Below are 22,299 nucleotides of genomic sequence, written 5' to 3'. Positions count from 1 at the left end.
ATATACTTGCTGCGCGCAGCGGACGCTTGAGCAGTGCGCAATTGCGCAGGCACGCACCTTAGGTGAGGGGACGTTGCTTTGCAGTTCATGTCTTGTTGAAAACACGGCATTCCTCATCAACTTTTCTCTTTTTGGCGTCTCGGGTGTAAACCGTGCATCACTTGTCGCTGCATGTGCACCTTCACTCGCAGGTTACACACGGACACACGCCCATAAATAATACTTTTCAAAATAAAAGCAGCACAGTTGTATTGCGCGCAGGACATAGATGTTTTTTCAACTATATTTTGTAATTGCAGTTGTTCACATTCACTCACAATCACGCACACGCATACGTCCACACGGAAGTAATACAAATAACGATTTTCAAAACAAAAGCAGCACCGTTGTATTGCACACTCGACATAGATACTTTTTAAAATTTATTTTGTAATTTATAATTGGCCTCACGCGGGCCGGACAGGGACGCACAAAGGGCCGGATGCGGCCCGCGGGCCGCAGAATGCCCAGGTCTGGCCTATAATCTATGTCGCGATACGGTTAAAACCAATGCCATACCTAAAATAGACGCAGCATTTTAACCCGAAGGCAAACGTTCCATGTGATGCCATTAAGTAGCTCGTAATGATCTTTTACGTAACAATCTGACGTCCGCTACCTTGCTGGAGGCAGGAGAAAGAAAGATAGCTAGGAGTTGGACAGAAAGCTTTTAGAGAGCATTTGTTATCCTCACAGGATCAACTTGTGGTATGTAAGAAAACAACAGAGCTTAACTCTTTAGTGACAATATCATTTTTTATTATTTTTTATTTTTATTTTGTCCTGTCCAGCTACTCAGGCAAATCATACAGTTGATGTAGATGATCTATATCTGCTGTACATATTGACTTTACAAAAAAGAAGTGTGGGGTACTTCTCTTGTTACCTTATTTGTATTTGGCTTTATAAAATGGATTTATATTATTATTTGGTGCAGGAAGGGATAGAAAGAGGAAAAAAAGGAAGGCTGAGGGGGGAATTTAGGGGGCAAAAGAGGATAAGAAGATGTGAGGAGCTCTTCAACCTGTGACGTCACGCTACTTCCGGTACAGGCAAGGCTTTTTTATCAGCGACCAAAAGTTGCGAACTTTATTGTCGATGTTCTCTACTAAATCCTTTCAGCAAAAATATGGCAATATCGCGAAATGATCAAGTATGACACATAGAATGGATCTGCTATCCCCGTTTAAATAAGAAATTTTCATTTCAGTAGGCCTTTAATTTCTAAACTTCAATATTGATTTGGAGTGCATGAAAAAGTGTAAAAATTGTTTTATTTGACTACATGGTCATTTAGTAACAAGTATTACTACGGCTGATGAGTTCATTGTAAACAACAGTGCAACTAGCGTGCATGAGTTTTACGCCAGCACCTGATATTTTTAAAAGGCATGCAGACATAAATCTGCAGGATTACGCAGCTAGATTAGAGACACAAGTTTTGTACTTGAATAAAGAAACTTTAAATTTAAATAAAAAATGAGTGCACACATTTGTTTACGGTTAAATCAAAATCGGATGTATTCTGGTAATTCTTTTGAAAAAGTACTTATTTCAGTTTTAACGTAATGTTTTTTGATATTTAAGATTCTGTTTTTTTTCTCAGATTAAAATATATATTTGTTTTCAGATCCAGATCTTTCTTTTTCAGATTAAAATCTTGTTTTTTTTTAGATTCAGATTGCTGGCCTGAATTTAGCGTGGAGGTACATTAAAGGCCTACTGAAATGATTTTTTCTTTATTTAAACGGGGATAGCAGATCCATTCTATGTGTCATACTTGGTCATTTCGCGATATTGCCATATTTTTGCTGAAAGGATTTAGTAGAGAACATCGACGATAAAGTTTGCAACTTTTGGTCGCTGATAAAAAAAGCCTTGCCTGTACCGGAAGTAGCGTGACGTCGCAGGTTGAAAGGCTCCTCACATTTCCCCATTGTTTACAAAGCAGCGAGAGCGATTCGGACCGAGAAAGCGACGATTACCCCATTAATTTGAGCGAGGATGAAAAATTTGTGGATGAGGAACGTGAGAGTGAAGGACTAGAGTGCAGTGCAGGACATATCTTTTTTCGCTCTGACCGTAACTTAGGTACAAGCTGGCTCATTAGTTTCCACACTCTCTCCTTTTTCTATTGTGGATCACGGATTTGTATTTTAAACCACCTCGGATACTATATCCTCTTGAAAATGAGAGTCAAGAACGCGAAATGGACATTCACAGTGACTTTTATCTCCATGACAATACATCGGCGAAGCACTTTAGCTACGGAGCTAACGTGATAGCATCGGGCTTAAATGCAGATAGAAACAAAAGAAATAAGCCCCTGACTGGAAGGATAGACAGAAAATCAACAATACTATTAAACCATGGACATGTAACTACACGGTTAATGCTTTCCAGCAACGGGACCTCACAGAGCTATGCTAAAAACATTAGCTATCCACCTACGCCAGCCAGCCCTCATCTGCTCATCAACACCCGTGCTCACCTGCGTTCCAGCGATCAACGGCGCGACGAAGGACTTCACCCGATCATCCGTGCGGTCGGCGGCTAGCGTCGGATAGCGCGTCTGCTATCCAAGTCAAAGTCCTCCTGGTTGTGTTGCTGCAGCCAGCCGCTAATACACCGATCCCACCTACAGCTTTCTTCTTTGCAGTCTTAATTTTTCATTAAACAAATTGCAAAAGATTCACCAACACAGATGTCCAGAATACTGTGGAATTTTGAGATGAAAACCGAGCTTTTTGTATTGGATACAATGTGTCTGAATACTTCCGTTTCAACAATTGACATCACGCGCATACGTCATCATACATAGACGTTTTCAACCGGAAGTTTAGCGGGAAATTTAAAATTGCACTTTATAAGTTAACCCGGCCGTATTGGCATGTGTTGCAATGTTAAGATTTCATCATTGATATATAAACTATCAGACTGCGTGGTCGGTAGTAGTGGGTTTCAGTAGGCCTTTAAATCAACTGAGAGGGGCATGGCATCACAACAAACAGCTTAGCACAAAGGACAGGGGGCGTCCCCTTCCAACCTGAAAAAATAAATGTGTGCGCTGATTTTAACACACTCAAAATTGTACATCAAAATCGGATTTTTCAGTTTCAAAGTTGTTGGTTTTTTTTAAGTACAAAACTTTTGGCCCTAATTTAGTTGCATACTGGATGTTGACCATGCATGACACTTTAAATGCAGATACTGCCGTCTTGTGGCGTTGATTCAAAAACTACATCAGGAGGTTGCCTACAGCCACATCAGTTATTGCATGTCAAGGCAATGATTTACTTATGTAGATCACACACCTGTCAACTATAGGAGAATTGTTGGTTAATTGACTAAATGTGTTAATTGGAGCCGTTATTGTTTACAGCGTTGTTCATAAAATGGTTTATGTGCTGAGTAGTTAGCATTCAAGAGATTGAGGGTTTGAGTCTCTGCCTGGTCGTCACTTAGTGGAGTTTGCGTGTTCTTCCCATGTGTTGGTTTACTCAAATTCCAAAAACATGCATGTTAGTTTAGACTCCAGCTAACCTGTGACACTAATGCACAGGTGGCAAACTCAAGGCCCAGGGGCCAAATCTGGCCCGCCACATTATTTCATGTGACCCGAGAAAGCCTGGAAATAATTTGTTAATAAAATGCTTAATCTTTTCTTACTAAATATATGTGTTCTTTCCCTTTTGACATTAAAAATCATGTACTGCATGCAATTGCATAACTTTTAAAATTCAATATTCTCAAAATATTATATTATCATGTATTCCAAAAATATTTTTTGTTAAAATAAAGATAAATACTGTACTTAAATATCTGCTTGACTTATGATTTCAAAACAAATTATCAGTCAAATTGTAGACTGTAAAATCGACAATAGATTTTATGGTTAAATACCGCCAACTGAGTTTTTTTTTACCGTAAAATCAACTTTGGTACTGTTTTTTTACATATACAGTAAGACACTAAATCATTAAAAAAACGAACAAAAAAACATTAAAACAACAAGATTTTATGGTTAAAAAAAACCCAAAACTGGCAGCTCTGTTGCTTGAATTTTATCACTAAAAACAGTGGTATTGTTTCTCCATTCCATTCCGTTCATACCATTTTTTTTATATGCTGTAAAAAAAACAACACTGCTTTTACTGTAAAATTCTGGTGACTGAGCTGCCAGTTTTTAAAGTAATATTGAAATGTTTTTTTGCAGCTTATGTAAAAAAAATATTGTTAATGTATCATATATATATATATATATATATATATATATATATATATATATATATATATATATATGATACATTAACAATATTTTGCTTTTTTAAGCAGTTTTTAAAGTAAAATTGAAATGTTTTTTTACAGCTTATATAAAAAAGATATTGTTATTGTATGTATATATATATATATATATATATATATATATATATATATATATATATATATATATATATATATATATATATATATATATATATATATATATATAGATACATGATATATAAAATATTGTTAATGTATCATATATATATATATATATATATATATATATATATATATATATATATATATATATATATATATATATATATATATATATATATATATATATATATATATATATATATATATATATATATATATATATATATATATATATATATATATATATGCTGTGTATGACTAAACACTGCAAGCCTGATCAGGGTTAGAAAAGAATAGAATCGTCTTTTATTGTCATTTTACCTGAAGAATAACAAGATTGCAGAATACTGATGGTGGAAGCTACCATGCAAGGTGCTAACCACGACCCATCAGGAGCAGTTAGGGGTCAGTGTCTTGCTCAGGGGCACCTCGGCATGAGATTGAGCTGGTGCAAACGGTACTGCTTAGTGTGAATGTGGTCTTAGTGACTTGCAAATGTTTGCATGGTGCATTGAAAGTATCAATAGAACTTTAGCTCAGCAGACTAAACACAATCAAAGCATCCAATTTTAATTTGTCGTACGATGACGAGTTGCATCTAGGTTATAAAGGTGCCGCAGGTGAAGTTGAAACCCAAATTAAAAGACAATACAGTGTTGACAGCGTGTAAATTGAATTTATTAATAGTGCTCAGCCATCATTTGTTTGTGCCTTCCAAAACATTCACAAAGGATTGTTGGGCCAGGTTCCAACACTCTGGCGTACTCTCTTGGGGGCCTTTCAGTGTTTCCATTTATATAATTATGATTGTTATAGTTAGTGGAGTAACATACAAAACATAGTTTGACACCATATATTTCTCCTGACTTATTATATATATATATAGTCAAATCATATACATCATTATATTTTTATTATACTTTTGTAGAGTGTGAATGTTGTGTATCTGTGTTGGCCCTACTTGTCCAGGGTGTACCCCGCCTTCTGCCTGGATGCAGCTGGGATAGGCTCCAGCCGTCCCTGCGACCCAGAGAGGGACAAGCAGTAGAAAATGGATGGATGGATGAAAATTATTATATATGTTATATCAGAGATTCTCAAACTGTGTAGTGGTACGTGGGCTCTATCTAGTGGTACGGCAAATAATGACTTAAATAAATATTCAAACACAGTGTTACTGTTCAAATTGTGTGTAATGTTACATTGGCCAAAAATTTTGAATATACTTGTTAAATAAAACCTTTTCCTTGTTTTTAATGAATACTTAAGCCTATGTATTTTCAAGTTGGTCAATATGGTGGTACTTGAAGAGCCAAGTGTTTTCTGAGGTGGTACTTGGTGAAAAAAGTTTGTATTATATTTTCATATCCATGCAACAACATGACCTAATTTTCTCCTGTCGTCTGACCAATCATTTCGTCGTTCGTTTTTTATACCGCTTGTTTTTATCAGAGCCTGAGCTGTGTGGTACACCCTGGACTTTGTTTTACATTTTAAATATTGATGGATACATTGCTTTGAAATCATAAGTATTTAGTTAATTAAGATCCTCATTTTTCTGGGGTCCAAAAAAATTATACGTACTGTAAGAAAAAAATATATAAAAACATCCAGCAAAATTAACAACAACTACAAAAACGACAAATGATGAGGAATCTTTTATTATTATTATTTGTATATTTAATTCAAAATAAAACAAAACATTGGGATTTTTAAGAATCATATTGTCTGTATACAACATATTCAGCCTGTCGTACATATAAATACAATATATCCAGATGTATATGTTTACACACACACATACATGTGTGTGTGTAAACATATATATATATATATATATATATATATATATATATATATATATATATATATATATATATATATATATATATATATATATATATATATATATATATATATGTATATATATATATATATATATATATATATATATATATATATATATATATATATATGTGTGTGTGTGTGTGTGTGTGTGTGTGTGTGTGTGTGTGTGTGTGTGTGTGTGTGTGTATATATATGTGTATAAAAAAATATATATATATATGTGTATATATGTGTATATATGTATATATATATACATGTATATGTATATATGTACATGTATATGTATATATATATATATATATATATATATGTGCCGCCCTCGATATGTAGAAATATCTTGGCTTTACCCTAACACCTTTTCTTGATCAAACACTCTGAAAAACGTCTTCTTGTCCACAGGTTTATTGACCCTAAAAAGGGTAAAACTGAAAGCATACAAGCAGAAAGGATGCTTACATTACAGACAAGTACACACAGCCTTATTACACACACACAATCCCATTACGATAAAACGTGCATTATGCTGTGTATTGAACATAAATGGACAAATAAATGCCACAAAATATGTAATATAAGTGCTTTATAGCAAACTAGCTTACTATGCTAACATTCACTTCACTGTATGAATTCCGAAAATTAGCATGACTGACTTTTGGCCATAAAACGTCCCAAATTACATCACAACCAACAAATAATACAACTCAATCAAATATTAGCATACTACTCAACAATACATACCGATGATACTTTGTTTGGCATGAGATTCGAGCAGATGAAAACGTTTGCGATCGTCACTGAACTAGCTTAAAGTCTACTTGAAAGGAACTCCTTGTTGTGCCCTGCTATCATGGACATTACTGTAAACTAGGCAATGCTGCCTCCTGCTGTCTAAAGGAGGAAGTGCACCTCACTGTTGAATTCCAAGGTGAACTTAAACACTGGTTTTACATATATTATTAATAAATTCAACAAACAAGGCAGAACACTCCCCGCCTGGCGGATTAAACCGCCACTACCAAACTGTCCCAAAGGATACTGTGGCTTCTCTGGTGCCATAAGCAGGATTGTTTCTGTGACCGGCCGCAGGAACATTTTGGTCCCATCCTTTCTGGAGACTTTTATCTCCACTTTGCGAACTCTGCCATCTTTGCTTGGGAAGACTTGCGTAATTAGTCCTAAAGGCCAATGGTTTCTCTTCAGTTGGTCATCTTTGAGGAGCACTACACTTCCAGGCAGGAGGTTAGGGTGGGGTGAATGCCACTTCCTCGGTGGCTGAAGTGTGGATAGGTATTGCTTCTTCCATTTGTCCCAAAAGGTTTGAGCCAAATGCTGGATTTGACGCCACTGTTGCTTGTGGAGATTTTTTACCCAGTCGCCTACGGGAGCAGTTGAAGGACTGACCTTTTGTGTGAGGAGTGTTGCTGGTGAGAGTATTTGCGGGTCATCTGGGTCGGTGGACACTGGTACAAGAGGTCTGGCATTGATGATGGCACCAAGAACGACCTTGCTGTCGCTGTAGAAAGTGATGTCAACCTCCATGTCCATCTCTGAGGTGATGAGCTCGGCAATCTCCACCGCTGATACTGCAGAACAAAGCTCAAGTCTAGGGACAGTTTGTTCTGACAAGGGTGTAAGCTTGGCTTTTCCCATGAGAAAGCCCACGTGGTTGGTTCCATTTTTCTCTGTTAGTTTTAAGTATGCAACTGCTGCAATTGCCTTTGTGGAAGCGTCACAAAAGATGACTATCTCTCTTTTTGACACCGCTGTAGGAGAGGCCTGTGTGTAAACTCTTGGGATCTGGAGATTGCTGAGATCTTTCAATGAGCATCGCCACGTTGACCATGTCTCTTCCATTTCATGAGGAAGAGGTGCATCCCAATCTCCGTTGTTCTCCATGAGCTCACACAGGATCAGTTTGCCTTGTATGGTGACAGGGGCAAGAAATCCTAGGGGATTATAGATGCTGTTGACAGTTGACAAGACACCTCTGTGGGTGAAAGGCTTTTGCTCATCAGCTTCTTGAAAGGTAAATGTGTCTGACATTAGATCCCAGTTAAGTCCCAGACTACGTTGCATGGGCAAGATATCTGAAGTGAAGTCCAGGTCCTTTAAGTTGATGGCATGGTCCTGAGATGGGAATGCGTTCATAACTTCTCCTTTATTTGAGGCGATTTTGTGAAGCCTCAAGTTTGAGTCTGACAGAACCTCTTGCGTCCTCCTGAGCAGCTTCACTGCAGCTTCGACGGAGGGAAGTGACGTTAGCCCGTCATCTACATAAAAGTCACGGTTGACAAACTGCTTTACAACGGGCTCTGCATTTTTCACTGACTGTCTTAAACAGTAGATGGCCACTGCGGGAGAGGGACAATTTCCAAAGACATGGACCCTCATTCTGTATTCCATGATGTCTTTGGATGAGTTGTTGTTTCTGAACCATAAAAACCTGAGATAATTGCGGTCTTCTTCTCTGACTAAGAAACAGTGGTACATCTGCTGAATGTCTGCTGTTATGGCTACAGCTTCTTTGCGAAACCTGAGGAGTACCCCTATAAGGGTGTTGTTGAGGTCGGGTCCAGTTAACAGCACGTCGTTTAGTGACACACCATTGTATTGGGCGCTGAAGTCAAACACCACACGGATGTTTCCAGGTTTCTTTGGATGGTAAACACCAAAGGCTGGTAAATACCATCTTTCTTCATTAGATGTGAGTGGAGGGGCTATTTCAGCATGTTCATTTTGAAAGATCTTTTCCATGAAGCTAAAAAAGTGCTCTTTCATCACTGGTTTTCTTTCGAAGTTGCGTCTCAAAGAGGAAAAACGCTTTAAGGCTTGAACTTTGTTGTCAGGAAGCTTGGGCCTTGGAGTCTTAAATGGCAGCGGAGCTACCCAGCTGTTGGTTATGTCCTTTTTCAAATCCCTCTCCATGATTTGCAGGAAGGCGATGTCATCAATGGATGGACCGACTTTGTTGTCATCTTTGGTCTGCCGAAACACTGTAGTGCCCACGTCATCTTGCTTACATTTCTTTGTGAAGGTTACCTTTGAGTATTGAGGGCTTTGAAACTGGCCATGTCTCTCCTTGACTTGAAATACGTTAGGACAAGGTGTAAAGACTGTGGGACGCCTTTGTTCAATTGTAATGGTGTTGAAGTTATTCACTGTGGTCGGCTTGTGAACACCTCCCAAGCATACATTTCCAACGATCACCCATCCCAGGTCAAGTTTTTGAGCATAGGGACCATCGCGTGGCCATCAACCTGCTTGCGCACTTTGTGGACAGAGATGATGTCTCTCCCAAGGAGAAGCATGATGGACGCGTTAGTATCCAGCTCTGGGATGAGGTTAGCAACTGATTTGAGGTGAGTATGGTTGGCTGCAGCATTAGGTGTTGGGATTTCTGATCTGTTGTTAGGTAGATCATCACATTCCAGGAGGCTTGGTAAAGAGAGGCACACTTTTCCATCCATGGATTCAATGTTGTAGCCTGAAGCTCTTCTCCCAGTGGTTTCCGTCACTCCAGAGCAGGTTCGGAGTGTGTATGGAGATGAAGGACTTTGAATGTTGAAGATCTCAAAGAACTCTGAACGAGCAAGGGACTTGTTACTCTGCTCGTCGATGATTGCATAAACTTTCAGGGATTTCTCAGGACGGCCGCTAGGATATATTTTAACAAGGCAGATCTTTGAGCAGGATTTGTAGCTTTGATCGCCACCACATACATCTGTACATCGAGCACTGACCTCAGTTGAAGGTCCTGAGTCTTGCTCCCCGCCAAGTTGTGTCAGGGGGGTTGGGACCTGGATCCATGGTGCAGGTCCAGGATGAAGTGCGGAAATGTGCTTTGCGCTCTCACACTCAGTGCACTTAGTAATACATTTACAGTTTTTTGCTATATGTTGAGTGGATGTGCAACACTTAAAACATATGCCATTCTCTTTCAGGAATTCCTTGCGTTGTTCCAACGGCATTGCACGGAAGGCCCGACATTTATGGAGCATGTGAGGTTTTTTATGAATAGGGCATTGTTTCTCAGGATCATCAGCTTCAAAGTGTTGCTTGTCATTAATAGGAGGGGCAGTAGACTGGAAATCGATCTTATGAACTGAGACTTCTCTATTTTGGATCTGCTTCCATTGGACTCTGTCTGCTTTTGAGGTGTCAATTTGACCTGCAAACTCGAAGCCTGGGTCATTCCTAATTATAGCTTGTTTTCCAATGAAGTCAACAAAAACATAAAAGGGGGGAAATGTTACATTGTGTTGTAATTTGTAGTTTGTGCCAACGTTGAGCCACTTTTCTTGAAGGTTGAATGGTAACTTTTGAACTAATGGGTTTATCCCACGCGCTGTGTCCAAATATGCAAGGCCAGGCAGGTCTCCATCTTCCTTGGCTGCCTCCAATTCTATGAGAAAATCACTCAACTCATGGAGCTTTGAATAGTCTCTGTTGATGATTTTAGGGAAGCCGTGGATCCGTTTAAAGAGTGAATCCTCCACCATTTCGGGTGCGCCGTAACAGGTTTCCAGTCTGTCCCATATCCTTTTTAGGCCTTTGTCAGGGGAGTTGACATGGACAGCCCTGATGCGTTTTGCGTGCTCAGCTGACTCCTTCCCTAGCCACGTGACCAACAAATCCATTTCTTCACTGGACGTTATGTTGAGGCCTCTGACTGTGTTCACAAAGGACTGTTTCCATGCCCTGTAACTGCCTGGCTGGTCGCTGAACTTTATCAGACTCGTTGTGACTAGCTCACAGTGAGCTAGATATCTTGCGAAGTCTGCCACATTCTCTTGATCGTAGACAGGCTGACAAGGTGTACGGCTGGACTTTGGATCCAAAGGAGAACTGTAGCTTGACTTGTAATCTTGGTGATTGTCTCGTATGTTGTTTGAAGATGGACTGATGACTGATGTGACTTCTGGCTGTGAAGGTGTCGTCATTTGTTGTAGGGTAGAAACAAACCCAACTCTGTGTTTATTGTGCTCTGTCTGGAGATGTGAGTGTTGAATGGAGTTCACATCTGGTGGTTTATAATGTTGTGTTTCATTCCATGACGATGGCTGTTGGTGTGGTGATTCAACTTTTATTTGACTTGGCTCTTGGGCCTGAGTGGCTATGTATTCTTTTGTGCGCTCTAATGTGTCAACTGAATGTTCAAACAACTGCTTGATGTGAAGATAGGAGCTGCTTCGATCACTTCCTTCCACAGCGGCTTCCAAGACCTCCGCTTTGGCGAGTGCAGCTGCTGCGTCCTGCTCCAGTAAGAGCATTTCCATCTTAGCTTCTAGTTGTGCTTTTTCCACGTCCAGTTGTGCTTTTTCCACTTTGAGTGTCATTTCTTTTTGTGCAAAAGACAGACGTACTTTGGCTGCCTCTGCTTTTGCGCGTGCTTTGGTAGCTGCAGCCTCGGTGGAGGAAGCTTTTGACCTCGTTGAAGCACGTGAAGTGGTAGATTTTGTCCGTAATGAGCTTTCTGTGCAATCCATTGTTTGTTCTTGTGTATGCTGTCTTATCTTCTGCGTTAAATACATTGTTTTACTGTGCCGCCCTCGATATGTAGAAATATCTTGGCTTTACCCTAACACCTTTTCTTGATCAAACACTCTGAAAAACGTCTTCTTGTCCACAGGTTTATTGACCCTAAAAAGGGTAAAACTGAAAGCATACAAGCAGAAAGGATGCTTACATTACAGACATGCACACACAGCCTTATTACACACACACAATCCCATTACGATAAAACGTGCATTATGCTGTGTATTGAACTTAAATGGACAAATAAATGCCACAAAATATGTAATATAAGTGCTTTATAGCAAACTAGCTTACTATGCTAACATTCACTTCACTGTATGAATTCTGAAAGTTAGCCTGACTGATTTTTGGCCATAAAACGTCCCAAATTACATCACAACCAACAAATAATACAACTCAATCAAATATTAGCATACTACTCAACAATACATACCGATGATACTTTGTTTGGCAGGAGATTCGAGCAGATGAAAACGTTTGTGATCGTCACTGAACTAGCTTAAAGTCTACTTGAAAGGAACTCCTTGTTGTGCCCTGCTATCATGGACATTACTGTAAACTAGGCAATGCTGCCTCCTGCTGTCTAAAGGAGGAAGTGCACCTCACCGTTGAATTCCAAGGCGAACTTAAACACTGGTTTTACATATATTATTAATAAATTCAACAAACAAGGCAGAACAAAATATATATATATATAATATATATACAGGTATATACACACACATACATACATACATACACACATATTTATATATATATATATATATATATATATATATATATATATATATATATATATATATATATATATATATATATATATATATATATATATATATATATTATATATATTATATATATATATATATATACATGTATATATATTATATATAAATATGTGTGTATGTATGTATGTATGTATGTGTGTGTATATATTATATATAAATATGTGTGTATGTATGTATGTATGTATGTGTGTGTATATATATGTGTGTGTATATATGTATATATATGTATGTTATGTATATGTGTATATATATGTATATGTGTATATATATGTATGTGTATATATATATATATATATATATGTATGTATGTATGTATGTATGTATGTATGTATGTATGTGTGTATGTGTATATATATACATACAAATACTGTATATACATATTCAGTATTTTATATCTTTTTCACATACATATATATAATAAATACTCATAATATCTTAGCTCAATAAACCACATACTGTACATCAGCATGTTATGTAAGTCAGGTTTAAAAGAAGTTTAAAAGACATGCAATTCTGTTGTCAAAATTGAAAGAACTAATACATTTAGCAAGAAAAGATAAAGTGCTGTATTGACGCACATTATTTCAAAGTTTCCGTGGGCCCTATAAAACGAAGTGGTGGGTCAGATGTGGCCCCTGGGCCTGGAGTTTGATACCTGTGATCCAAAGGGATCAATAACTTTTGTATGTCAGTTAGTATAACATGCTAATCACAATCAAGAATATGTCACCAATGCTTTGACACATATAATCCCAACCTTTCTCCAGGACAGCGATCGTCCTGATTTGAGCAACTTCATGGAGAGTGGCGAGTGGGTGATGAAAGACTTCCGCAGCTGGAAGCACTGGGTGTACTACGCCTGCTGCCCAGACACGCCATACCTGGACATCACCTACCACTTCCTCATGCTGCGCCTTCCCCTCTACTTCATCGTCAATGTCATCATACCATGCATGCTCTTCTCCTTCCTGACCGGACTCGTCTTCTACCTGCCTACAGACTCTGGTAAGCTGGATGTTCTACATCTTTGCCTTACATTTGCATGTCGCCCCCATGCTTGTGTGGGTTTAGTCCATACTTGCCAACCTTGAGACCTCCAATATCGGGAGGTGGGGGGTAGGGGGTGGGGGGGGGGGCTTGGTCGGGGTTGGGGGGGGGGGGGGGGGGCGTGGGGCGTGGTTGGGGGCGTGGTTATTTACAGCTAGAATTCACCAACTCGAGTATTTCCTATATATATATTTATTTTATTTACATAAAAGAAATACTTGAATTTCAGTGTTCCGTGGCTAACCATTAGATGGCAGTATTGTCCTGTTTAACTTCTCCGTTTATGAATGAGTATATCATTTCGGCCACCGTGTTCAATGGAGAAGTCTGTTCTACATATTTACAGGCAACATACACCTTCCCCTTCGAACTGTCCTGGATGAACTGAAATTATTGTTTCCATTCGTTTGAATTCGTTAGGCAAGCTGTTTATATTGCGTGAGAACAGGCTGTCCCCACTCAGTCTCAGGTCCGCATTGAGCTGGAGGGGGCGTGGCCTCCAGCTCCGGCTGAATACCGGGAGTTTGTCGGGAGAAAATCTCTGCCGGGAGGTTGTCGGGAGAGGCGCTGAAAACGGGAGGGTTGGCAAGTATGGTTTGGTCATGCAGGAACTTCCTCCTACAGGTCTAGAGCGTACATGTCAAGTTCATTGGAGACTCTAGACCAGGGGTCGGCAACCCAAAACGTTGAAAAAATACAAAAATACAAAAAAATAATCTGTCTGAAGCCGCAAAAAATGAAAAGTCTTATATAAGTGTTATAATGAAGACAACAGATGATGTAAGTATCTATATTCGCTACAATAGCCTACTATCAAAATGACTTTAAAAGTCTTATATAAGTGTTATAATGAAGACAACACATGATGTAAGTGTCTATATTAGCTATAATAGCCTACTATCAAAACGACTTTAAAAGCCTTATATAAGTGTTATAATGAAGGCAACACATGACGTAAGTGTTTCTATTAGCTATAATAGCCTACTATCAAACCGACTTTAAAAGTTTTATATAAGCGTTATAATGAAGACAACACATGATGTAAGTGTATATATGAGTTATATTAGCCTACTATCAAAATTACTTTAAAAGTATTATATAAGTGTTCCAATGAAGGCAACACATGACGTAAGTGTCTATATTAGCTATAATAGCCTACTATCAAAATGACTTTAAAAGTCTTATATAAGTGTTATAATGAAGACAACGCATGATGTAAGTGTCTATATTAGTCATATTAGCCTACTATCAAAATTACTTTAAAAGTATTATATAAGTGTTCTAATGAAGGCAACACATGACGTAAGTGTCTATATTAGCTATAATAGCCTACTATCAAAATGACTTTAAAAGTCTTATATAAGTGTTATAATGAAGGCAACACATGATGTAAGTGTCTCTATTAGCTATAATAGCCTACTATCAAACCGACTTTAAAAGTATTATATAAGTGTTATAATGAAGACAACACATGATGTAAGTGTATATATTAGTTATATTAGCCTACTATCAAAATTACATTAAAAGTCTTATATAAGTGTTATAATGAAGGCAACACATGACGTAAGTGTCTTTATTAGCTATAATAGTCTACTATCAAAATGACTTTAAAAGTCTTATATAAGCGTTATAATGAAGACAACACATGATGTAAGTGTATATATTAGTTATATTAGCCTACTATCAAAATGACTTTAAAAGTCTTATATAAGTGTTATAATGAAGACAACACATGATGTAAGTGTCTATATTAGTCATATTAGCCTACTATCAAAATTACTTTAAAAGTATTATATAAGAGTTATAATGAAGGCAACACATGATGTAAGTGTCTCTGTTAGCTATAATAGCCTACTATCAAACCGACTTTAAAAGTATTCTATAAGTGTTGTAATGAAGACAACACATGATGTAAGTGTATATATTAGTTATATTAGCCTACTATCAAAATTACTTTAAAAGTCTTATATAAGTGTTATAATGAAGGCAACACATGACGTAAGTGTCTTTATTAGCTATAATAGCCTACTATCAAAATGACTTTAAAAGTCTTATATAAGTGTTATAATGAAGACAACGCATGATGTAAGTGTCTATATTAGTTATATTGGCCTACTATCAAAATGACTTTAAAAGTATTATATAAGTGTTATAATGAAGGCAACACATGAAGTAAGTGTCTATATTTGCTATAATAGCCTACTATCAAAATGACTTTAAAAGTCTTATATAAGTGTTATAATGAAGGCAACACAGGGCGTAAGTGTCTATATTAGCTATAATAACCTACTATCAAAATGACTTTAAAGGTCTTATATAAGTGATATAATGAAGGCAACACATGACGTAAGAGTCTATATTAGCTATAATAGCCTACTATCAAAATGACTTTAAAAGTCTTATATAAGTGTTATAATGAAGGCAACACATGACGTAAGTGTCTATATTAGCTATAATAGCCTACTATCAAAATGACTTTAAAAGTCTTATATAAGTGTTATAATGAAGACAACACATGATGTAAGTGTCTATATTAGTTATATTAGCCTACTATCAAAATTACTTTAAAAGTATTATATAAGTGTTCTAATGAAGGCAACACATGACGTAAGTGTCTATATTAGCTATAATAGCCTACTATCAAAATGACTTTAAAAGTCTTATATAAGTGTTATAATGAAGGCAACACATGATGTAAGTGTCTCTATTAGCTATAATAGCCTACTATCAAACCGACTTTAAAAGTCTTATATAAGTGTTATAATGAAGACAACACATGATGTAAGTGTCCATATTAGCTATAATAGCCTACTATCAAACCGACTTTAAAAGTCTTATATAAGTGTTATAATGAAGGCAACACATGACGTAAGTGTCTATATTAGCTATAATAGCCTACTATCAAAATGACTTTAAAAGTCTTATATAAGTGTTATTATGAAGACAACACATGATGTGTCTATATTAGTTATATTAGCCTACTATCAAAATTACTTTAAAAGTATTATATAAGTGTTATAATGAAGGCAACACATGACGTAAGTGTCTATTTTAGCTATAATAGCCTACTATCAAAATGACTTTAAAAGTATTATATAAGTGTTATAATGAAGGCAACACATGACGTAAGTGTCTATATTAGCTATAATAGTCTACTATCAAAATGACTTTAAAGGCCTACTGAAAGCCACTACTACCGACCACGCAGTCTGATAGTTTATATATCAATGATGAAATCTTAACATTGCAACACATGCCAATACGGCCGGGTTAACTTATAAAGTGCAATTTTAAATTTCCCGCTAAACTTCCGGTTCGAAACGCCTCTGAGGATGACGTATGCGCGTGACGTAGCCCGGGGAACACGGGTATGGCTTCCACATTGAAGCCAATACGAAATAGCTGTTTTCATCTCATTCTGGGTGTATTCTGGACATCTGTGTTGGTGAATCTGTTGCAATTATGTTCATTGCATTATGGAGAAAGAAGCTGAGCAAGCAAAGAAGAAAGTTGTCTGTGCGAAGCGTCTATTTTACGAGGGAAGTCAGCAGCAACACGTACACAGCCGGCGCTTCTTTGTTTACATTCCCGAAAGATGCAGTCAAGATGGAAGAACTCGGATAACAGAGACTCTAACCAGGAGGACTTTTGACTTCGATACACAGACGCCTATAGAGAACTGGGACAACACAGACTCTTACCAGGATTACTTTGATTTGGATGACAAAGACGCAGACGTGCTACCGTGAGTATGCAGCTTTGGCTTCCAAACATTTGATCGCTTGACCGTATGTGCGCGTCACGTACGTAACTTTTTTTTAAATATATAAGCTTTATGAACCTTGGGTTAGGTGAACGGTCTTTTGGGCTGAGTGATTGTGTGTGTTGATCAGGTGTTTGAATTGTATTGGCGTGTTCTATGGAGCTAGGAGCTAGCATAGGAGCTAGGAGCTAGCATAACAAACACGTAGGTGTTTTTATGCAGGATTAATTTGTGGCATATTAAATATAAGCCTGGTTGTGTTGTGGCTAATAGAGTATATATATGTCTTGTGTTTATTTACTGTTGTAGTCATTCCCAGCTGAATATCAGGTCACCCCCGGCTCTCACAGCATCTTCCCTATCTGAATAGCTTCAACTCCCCACTAGTCCTTCACTTGCACTTTACTCATCCACAAATCTTTCATCCTCGCTCAAATTAATGGGGAAATTGTCGCTTTCTCGGTCCGAATCTCTCTCACTTCATGCGGCCATCATTGTAAACAATAGGGAACTTTGCGTATATGTTCAACTGACTACGTCACGCTACTTCCTGTAGGGGCAAGCCTTTTTTTTTATCAGATACCAAAAGTTGCGATCTTTATCGTCGTTGTTCTATACTAAATCCTTTCAGCAAAAATATGGCAATATCGCGAAATGATCAAGTATGACACATAGAATAGATCTGCTATCCCCGTTTAAATAAATAAAAATTCATTTCAGTAGGCCTTTAAAAGTCTTATATAAGTGTTATAATGAAGGCAACACATAATGTGTCTATATTAGCTATAATAGCCTACTATCAAAATGACTTTAAAAGTCTTATATAAGTGTTATAATGAAGACAACACATGATGTAAGTGTCTATATTAGCTATAATAGCCTACTATCAAAATGACTATGTGTCGCAGGCCGGAGCAAATCTTCGTTGACAGAAATGTTGAAATGTAATATTTATTCTACACATTTTTACAACATTAGAAACCATTAGTAAATCAGAGACTACTCAGAAGGTGAGATAACTCCTGGAAATTACTGGCTTTTAATGGCTAAAGGTATAGATGTGTGTGTCCAAGTTAAAGGAAACGGCAGACTGTCTTCCTCTAATAGATTTATTACAATCTTTGCAAGTTAGGCAATGTTTGCTATGGTCTGGAACAACATGGCACACAAACAACTATGAGAAATGCAGCCAATATTACATACAGATAATGTGTCATGAGACATGCAAATATAAATTAAATACACAGAGGACATAAATAAAGGAAATTAAATTATCTCAAATATACCTACAAATGAGGCATAAAGATGCAATAAGTACATACAGCTAGCCTAAATAGCATGTTAGCATTGATTAGCTTGCAGTCATGCACTGACCAAATATGCCTGATTTAGCACTCCACACAAGTCAATAACATCAACAAAGCTCACCTCTGTGCATTCACGCACAGCATAAAAAGTTTGGTGGACAAAATGAGACAAAGGAGTAGAAGATTTGTCCAGCACGCACACACACGCACACACAATCACTGTCAATTGAAAAAAAATGTAAGGTTTTGGTACCTGAGTTGTTTTTGATGTTGTTTTTTACCACAAAATCTATGTTTTATATTTTTGTGGTGTATTACTGTAAAGGGAACAAACTACAATTGTTTTTTATGGTAAAAAAAAAAGAATAAACACATCCAGCAGCCTGTATAAAGTCCCATATTCAAAAAATGCAACGGTTGACAGATATTATACTTTAATATACTGTAAACACATGCATAATACTGACAATCCTCCCTAAGGCCAAAAATAATGAAAAATTGTGAAACATGAATTTATGTCCATGATATTTTCTGACACCATATTGGACTAATCCTGGTCCTTGGCTCCTGAGGTGTCACTAACTGCTACACATCTGGCTGTGGTCTCACTGTGTACGTCTGCCTCATTACCCAGCATCCCTCTGTGCTGTCATGTCTGCATGCTTTAATGCATAATACATCACTGCTGCCATAATATGCCCAGTGATAAAACGCACTTTGCATTTTATCTCTCATAAGTTGGCAATTTCAACCCATCAACATCTTTAAACATGAATTCAAATTCCGTAATTTTGGATTTGAAAACGTGTCTTATGTGAATTGAATGTGTAAATGGAATATTATAAAGGGATAAAGCATTCCCATATTTTGCCGTCTGAAAAATGCCAACGCCGGCAGCTTTTAATTGTACCTGCTATCGCACTGGTGTCAAGCTCACATCATTTTATTTGGCCCTGGAAGCCTGGAAATATGTATCAATAAAGTAGTGTAACTTTTCTTGCTAAATGTATTTTTTCTTTCTATTTTGAAAGAAAAAAAAAATGTACTCCATATAATCTCATATTATGTTAACTTAAATATTGTCTAATTATGCAAAAATATATGATCAAACATTCAAACCATTTTTTAAATAGAAATAAATACTAGTAATAATGATTGCAAAGCGAGTTATCCATCAAATTGTGCTATGTAAAAGTAGCAATGGATTTCATGGTCAAATTGTGAAGTTTACTGTGGGTTTTTACAGCATTTTTTCTCAAAATGATAAAGACAGTAATTGTTTTTTACTGTAATAAACTGTGGTGCCATTTTAGCATTTACAGTAATACACCGAAAAATCTACACTTGTTTGTTTTGCGGTAAAACAAAATAAACAAACTGGCAGCTCAGGTGCCAAAATGTTACTTTAAAATTTCAGTTTTTTTTATTTACAGTAAAACTAATGTAAATTTTACAGTAAAATTCTGAACTGCTTTTTTTTTTTTTACCATAAAAACAGCAATACTGTTTTTCCACTACATTTTGAGGTGAAATTATTGTAAATTTTCATATATTTTTTTACATTTTAGTTTTTAAAAAAAAAATACTAATAAAATCCATATAATAATAGTATTCACCTTTAGAAACGGCCTTCTGGGGCCAAACATAACGGCCATGTGGCCCTCAGTGAAAACCACTTTGACACCCTGTGCTAATGCATAAGTGAATTGGTTGTGTCCCCCAGGTGAGAAGATGACCCTCAGCATCTCCGTCCTGCTTTCCCTGACCGTCTTCCTGCTGGTCATCGTGGAGCTGATCCCCTCCACCTCCAGTGCGGTGCCGCTCATTGGGAAGTACATGCTCTTCACCATGGTCTTCGTCATCGCCTCCATCATCATCACCGTCATCGTCATCAACACTCACCACCGTTCTCCGAGCACCCACACCATGCCCGAATGGGTGCGCAAGGTGAGCAGATACACACACGAGGCTCGAACTTCTTATTGTGAGGCACACACACTAACCCCTGTTCCACCGTGATGCCCACTAGGTCAAACCTGGGCAAATTAAGGCCCGGGGGCCACATGCGGCCCGTTAAGCTTTTCAATGTGGCCCGGCGGACATTCTCAAATGTTTTTTTTAGATCTTTAAGATGTAAAGTGTAGCTGCCATTATGATGTGCAGTGATGTTTTCTAATGACTTTAAGTCTTCAACTATACTAAGTCTTTCAATGCTTGGAATCTGCATGATATACTAGTTACTATGGTCATCTAATTAGTTACTATGGTCATCTAATGAGTTACTATGGTCATCTAAGTCACAGCAGCTCAGACCAGTGTCAGGTTCAAACACTGATGACATCTATTAAACAGACAAGAAGCAAGGAATCATGCAGAGACAGAGTTAAATTTTACTCATGAGGAGAGACGTATTGGGCTGTACACTTAGTTACAGTTCCAAACTACGCTCTAAGGCACAGCCCACGTGCTCCACTATTTATTCGGGAGGTCCCTGGTTACATCACTGAGGCTGCTTCTGAAGGAAAGGGGGGTAATTTCAGCAGCCCCAGTTAGACACAATATATGATTATTTAAAAATGGAAATGTGCTGACACTAGTGATATCGCCCTGTCTCTGCTTTGTCTGCGTCACGGTACTCGATGTTCACCCTTGGCAGTCAGCAGGCCGGGTCTGGACACAAACACTGATACGAGACGACTCGCAATCCAAGATTGCAAGTTGTCCCTTTGCATAGATAGAAAAGTACAACTTCAGCACAATTGATAATAACTATAGCAACGGCCTTTAAGCATAAGAGTTGTGTGATAACTTACACATAATTATTCTAACAATCAGGCACCAAGCAGTGTGGGTGGAGAGCGTTTCCACAGAGTGTTTCCAGAGCCTGAATTGTGGGTGTCAGGGACAGACGTGGAAGGAGATTTTTACAACAAAGTTCTAAAGCTTAGTGATATATCACATATATCAGATTGTAGCTGGGTTTATTTTTTTACCCTTCACGTTCATATTTCGCTGTGTTTGTTGCATTTTTGTTGTGTTTCGCTTGATTGTAAAATATGTGGATGGAGAGGGGGTGAGATATGTTGTCAATATTCAGTGTTTTATCCTTCATAGTTAATATTGTAAGTCCCACATTCTTTATTTTCATATACATTCTGGGTGTCTCATTCAGTAAAAAAATTAAAAATTCCATTCCGTCTGTCATAACGTTTTTAGCAATGAGACCTTATTGTGAGGTTTTGTATTATTGTTCCTAAAAATAGATATACTGGCCCCCAGACACATTTTTTTTCTCTAAATTTGGCCCCCCGAGTCAAAATAATCGCCCAGGCCTGCACTATGTTTATGGTTATAGTTTATTTTCAACATGCATACAGTTACAATATGGTACATCACATATATCCTGTTTCTCATTACATGTCCGAAAAGGAGTAGGAAGAAGCAAAGCTTATTTAATCTTACCCCTTTTCCACTTCATAGCAATTGTTAACACACTTGTGTCTTTAAACTTCCTGTTCTCACCCCGTTTCACAAACAAAATAAA

At 37.4% G+C, this 22,299-nt stretch overlaps 1 protein-coding gene and 1 long non-coding RNA gene across 2 annotated transcripts in view; one reads left to right on the top strand and one right to left on the bottom strand.

Moving 5' to 3' along the window:
- LOC133665394 (uncharacterized) overlaps window positions 1-22,299 on the bottom strand; it is a 707,793-nt gene that overhangs the window by 337,614 nt on the left and 347,880 nt on the right. The window lies entirely within an intron of this gene.
- LOC133664906 (acetylcholine receptor subunit alpha) overlaps window positions 1-22,299 on the top strand; it is a 40,308-nt gene that overhangs the window by 14,938 nt on the left and 3,071 nt on the right. The window contains exons 6-7 of the mRNA XM_062069913.1: window positions 13,406-13,643; window positions 20,479-20,702. Coding sequence (XP_061925897.1) covers window positions 13,406-13,643; window positions 20,479-20,702 — 462 coding nt within the window. The remainder of the gene's footprint in view (window positions 1-13,405; window positions 13,644-20,478; window positions 20,703-22,299) is intronic.

Source organism: Entelurus aequoreus, linkage group LG14 (genome assembly GCF_033978785.1).
Source record: "Entelurus aequoreus isolate RoL-2023_Sb linkage group LG14, RoL_Eaeq_v1.1, whole genome shotgun sequence".
NCBI classification, from domain to species: domain Eukaryota; kingdom Metazoa; phylum Chordata; class Actinopteri; order Syngnathiformes; family Syngnathidae; genus Entelurus; species Entelurus aequoreus.
The sequence above is the reverse complement of the archived record's forward strand: the minus strand, read 5'-3'. Positions and strand labels throughout refer to the sequence as shown.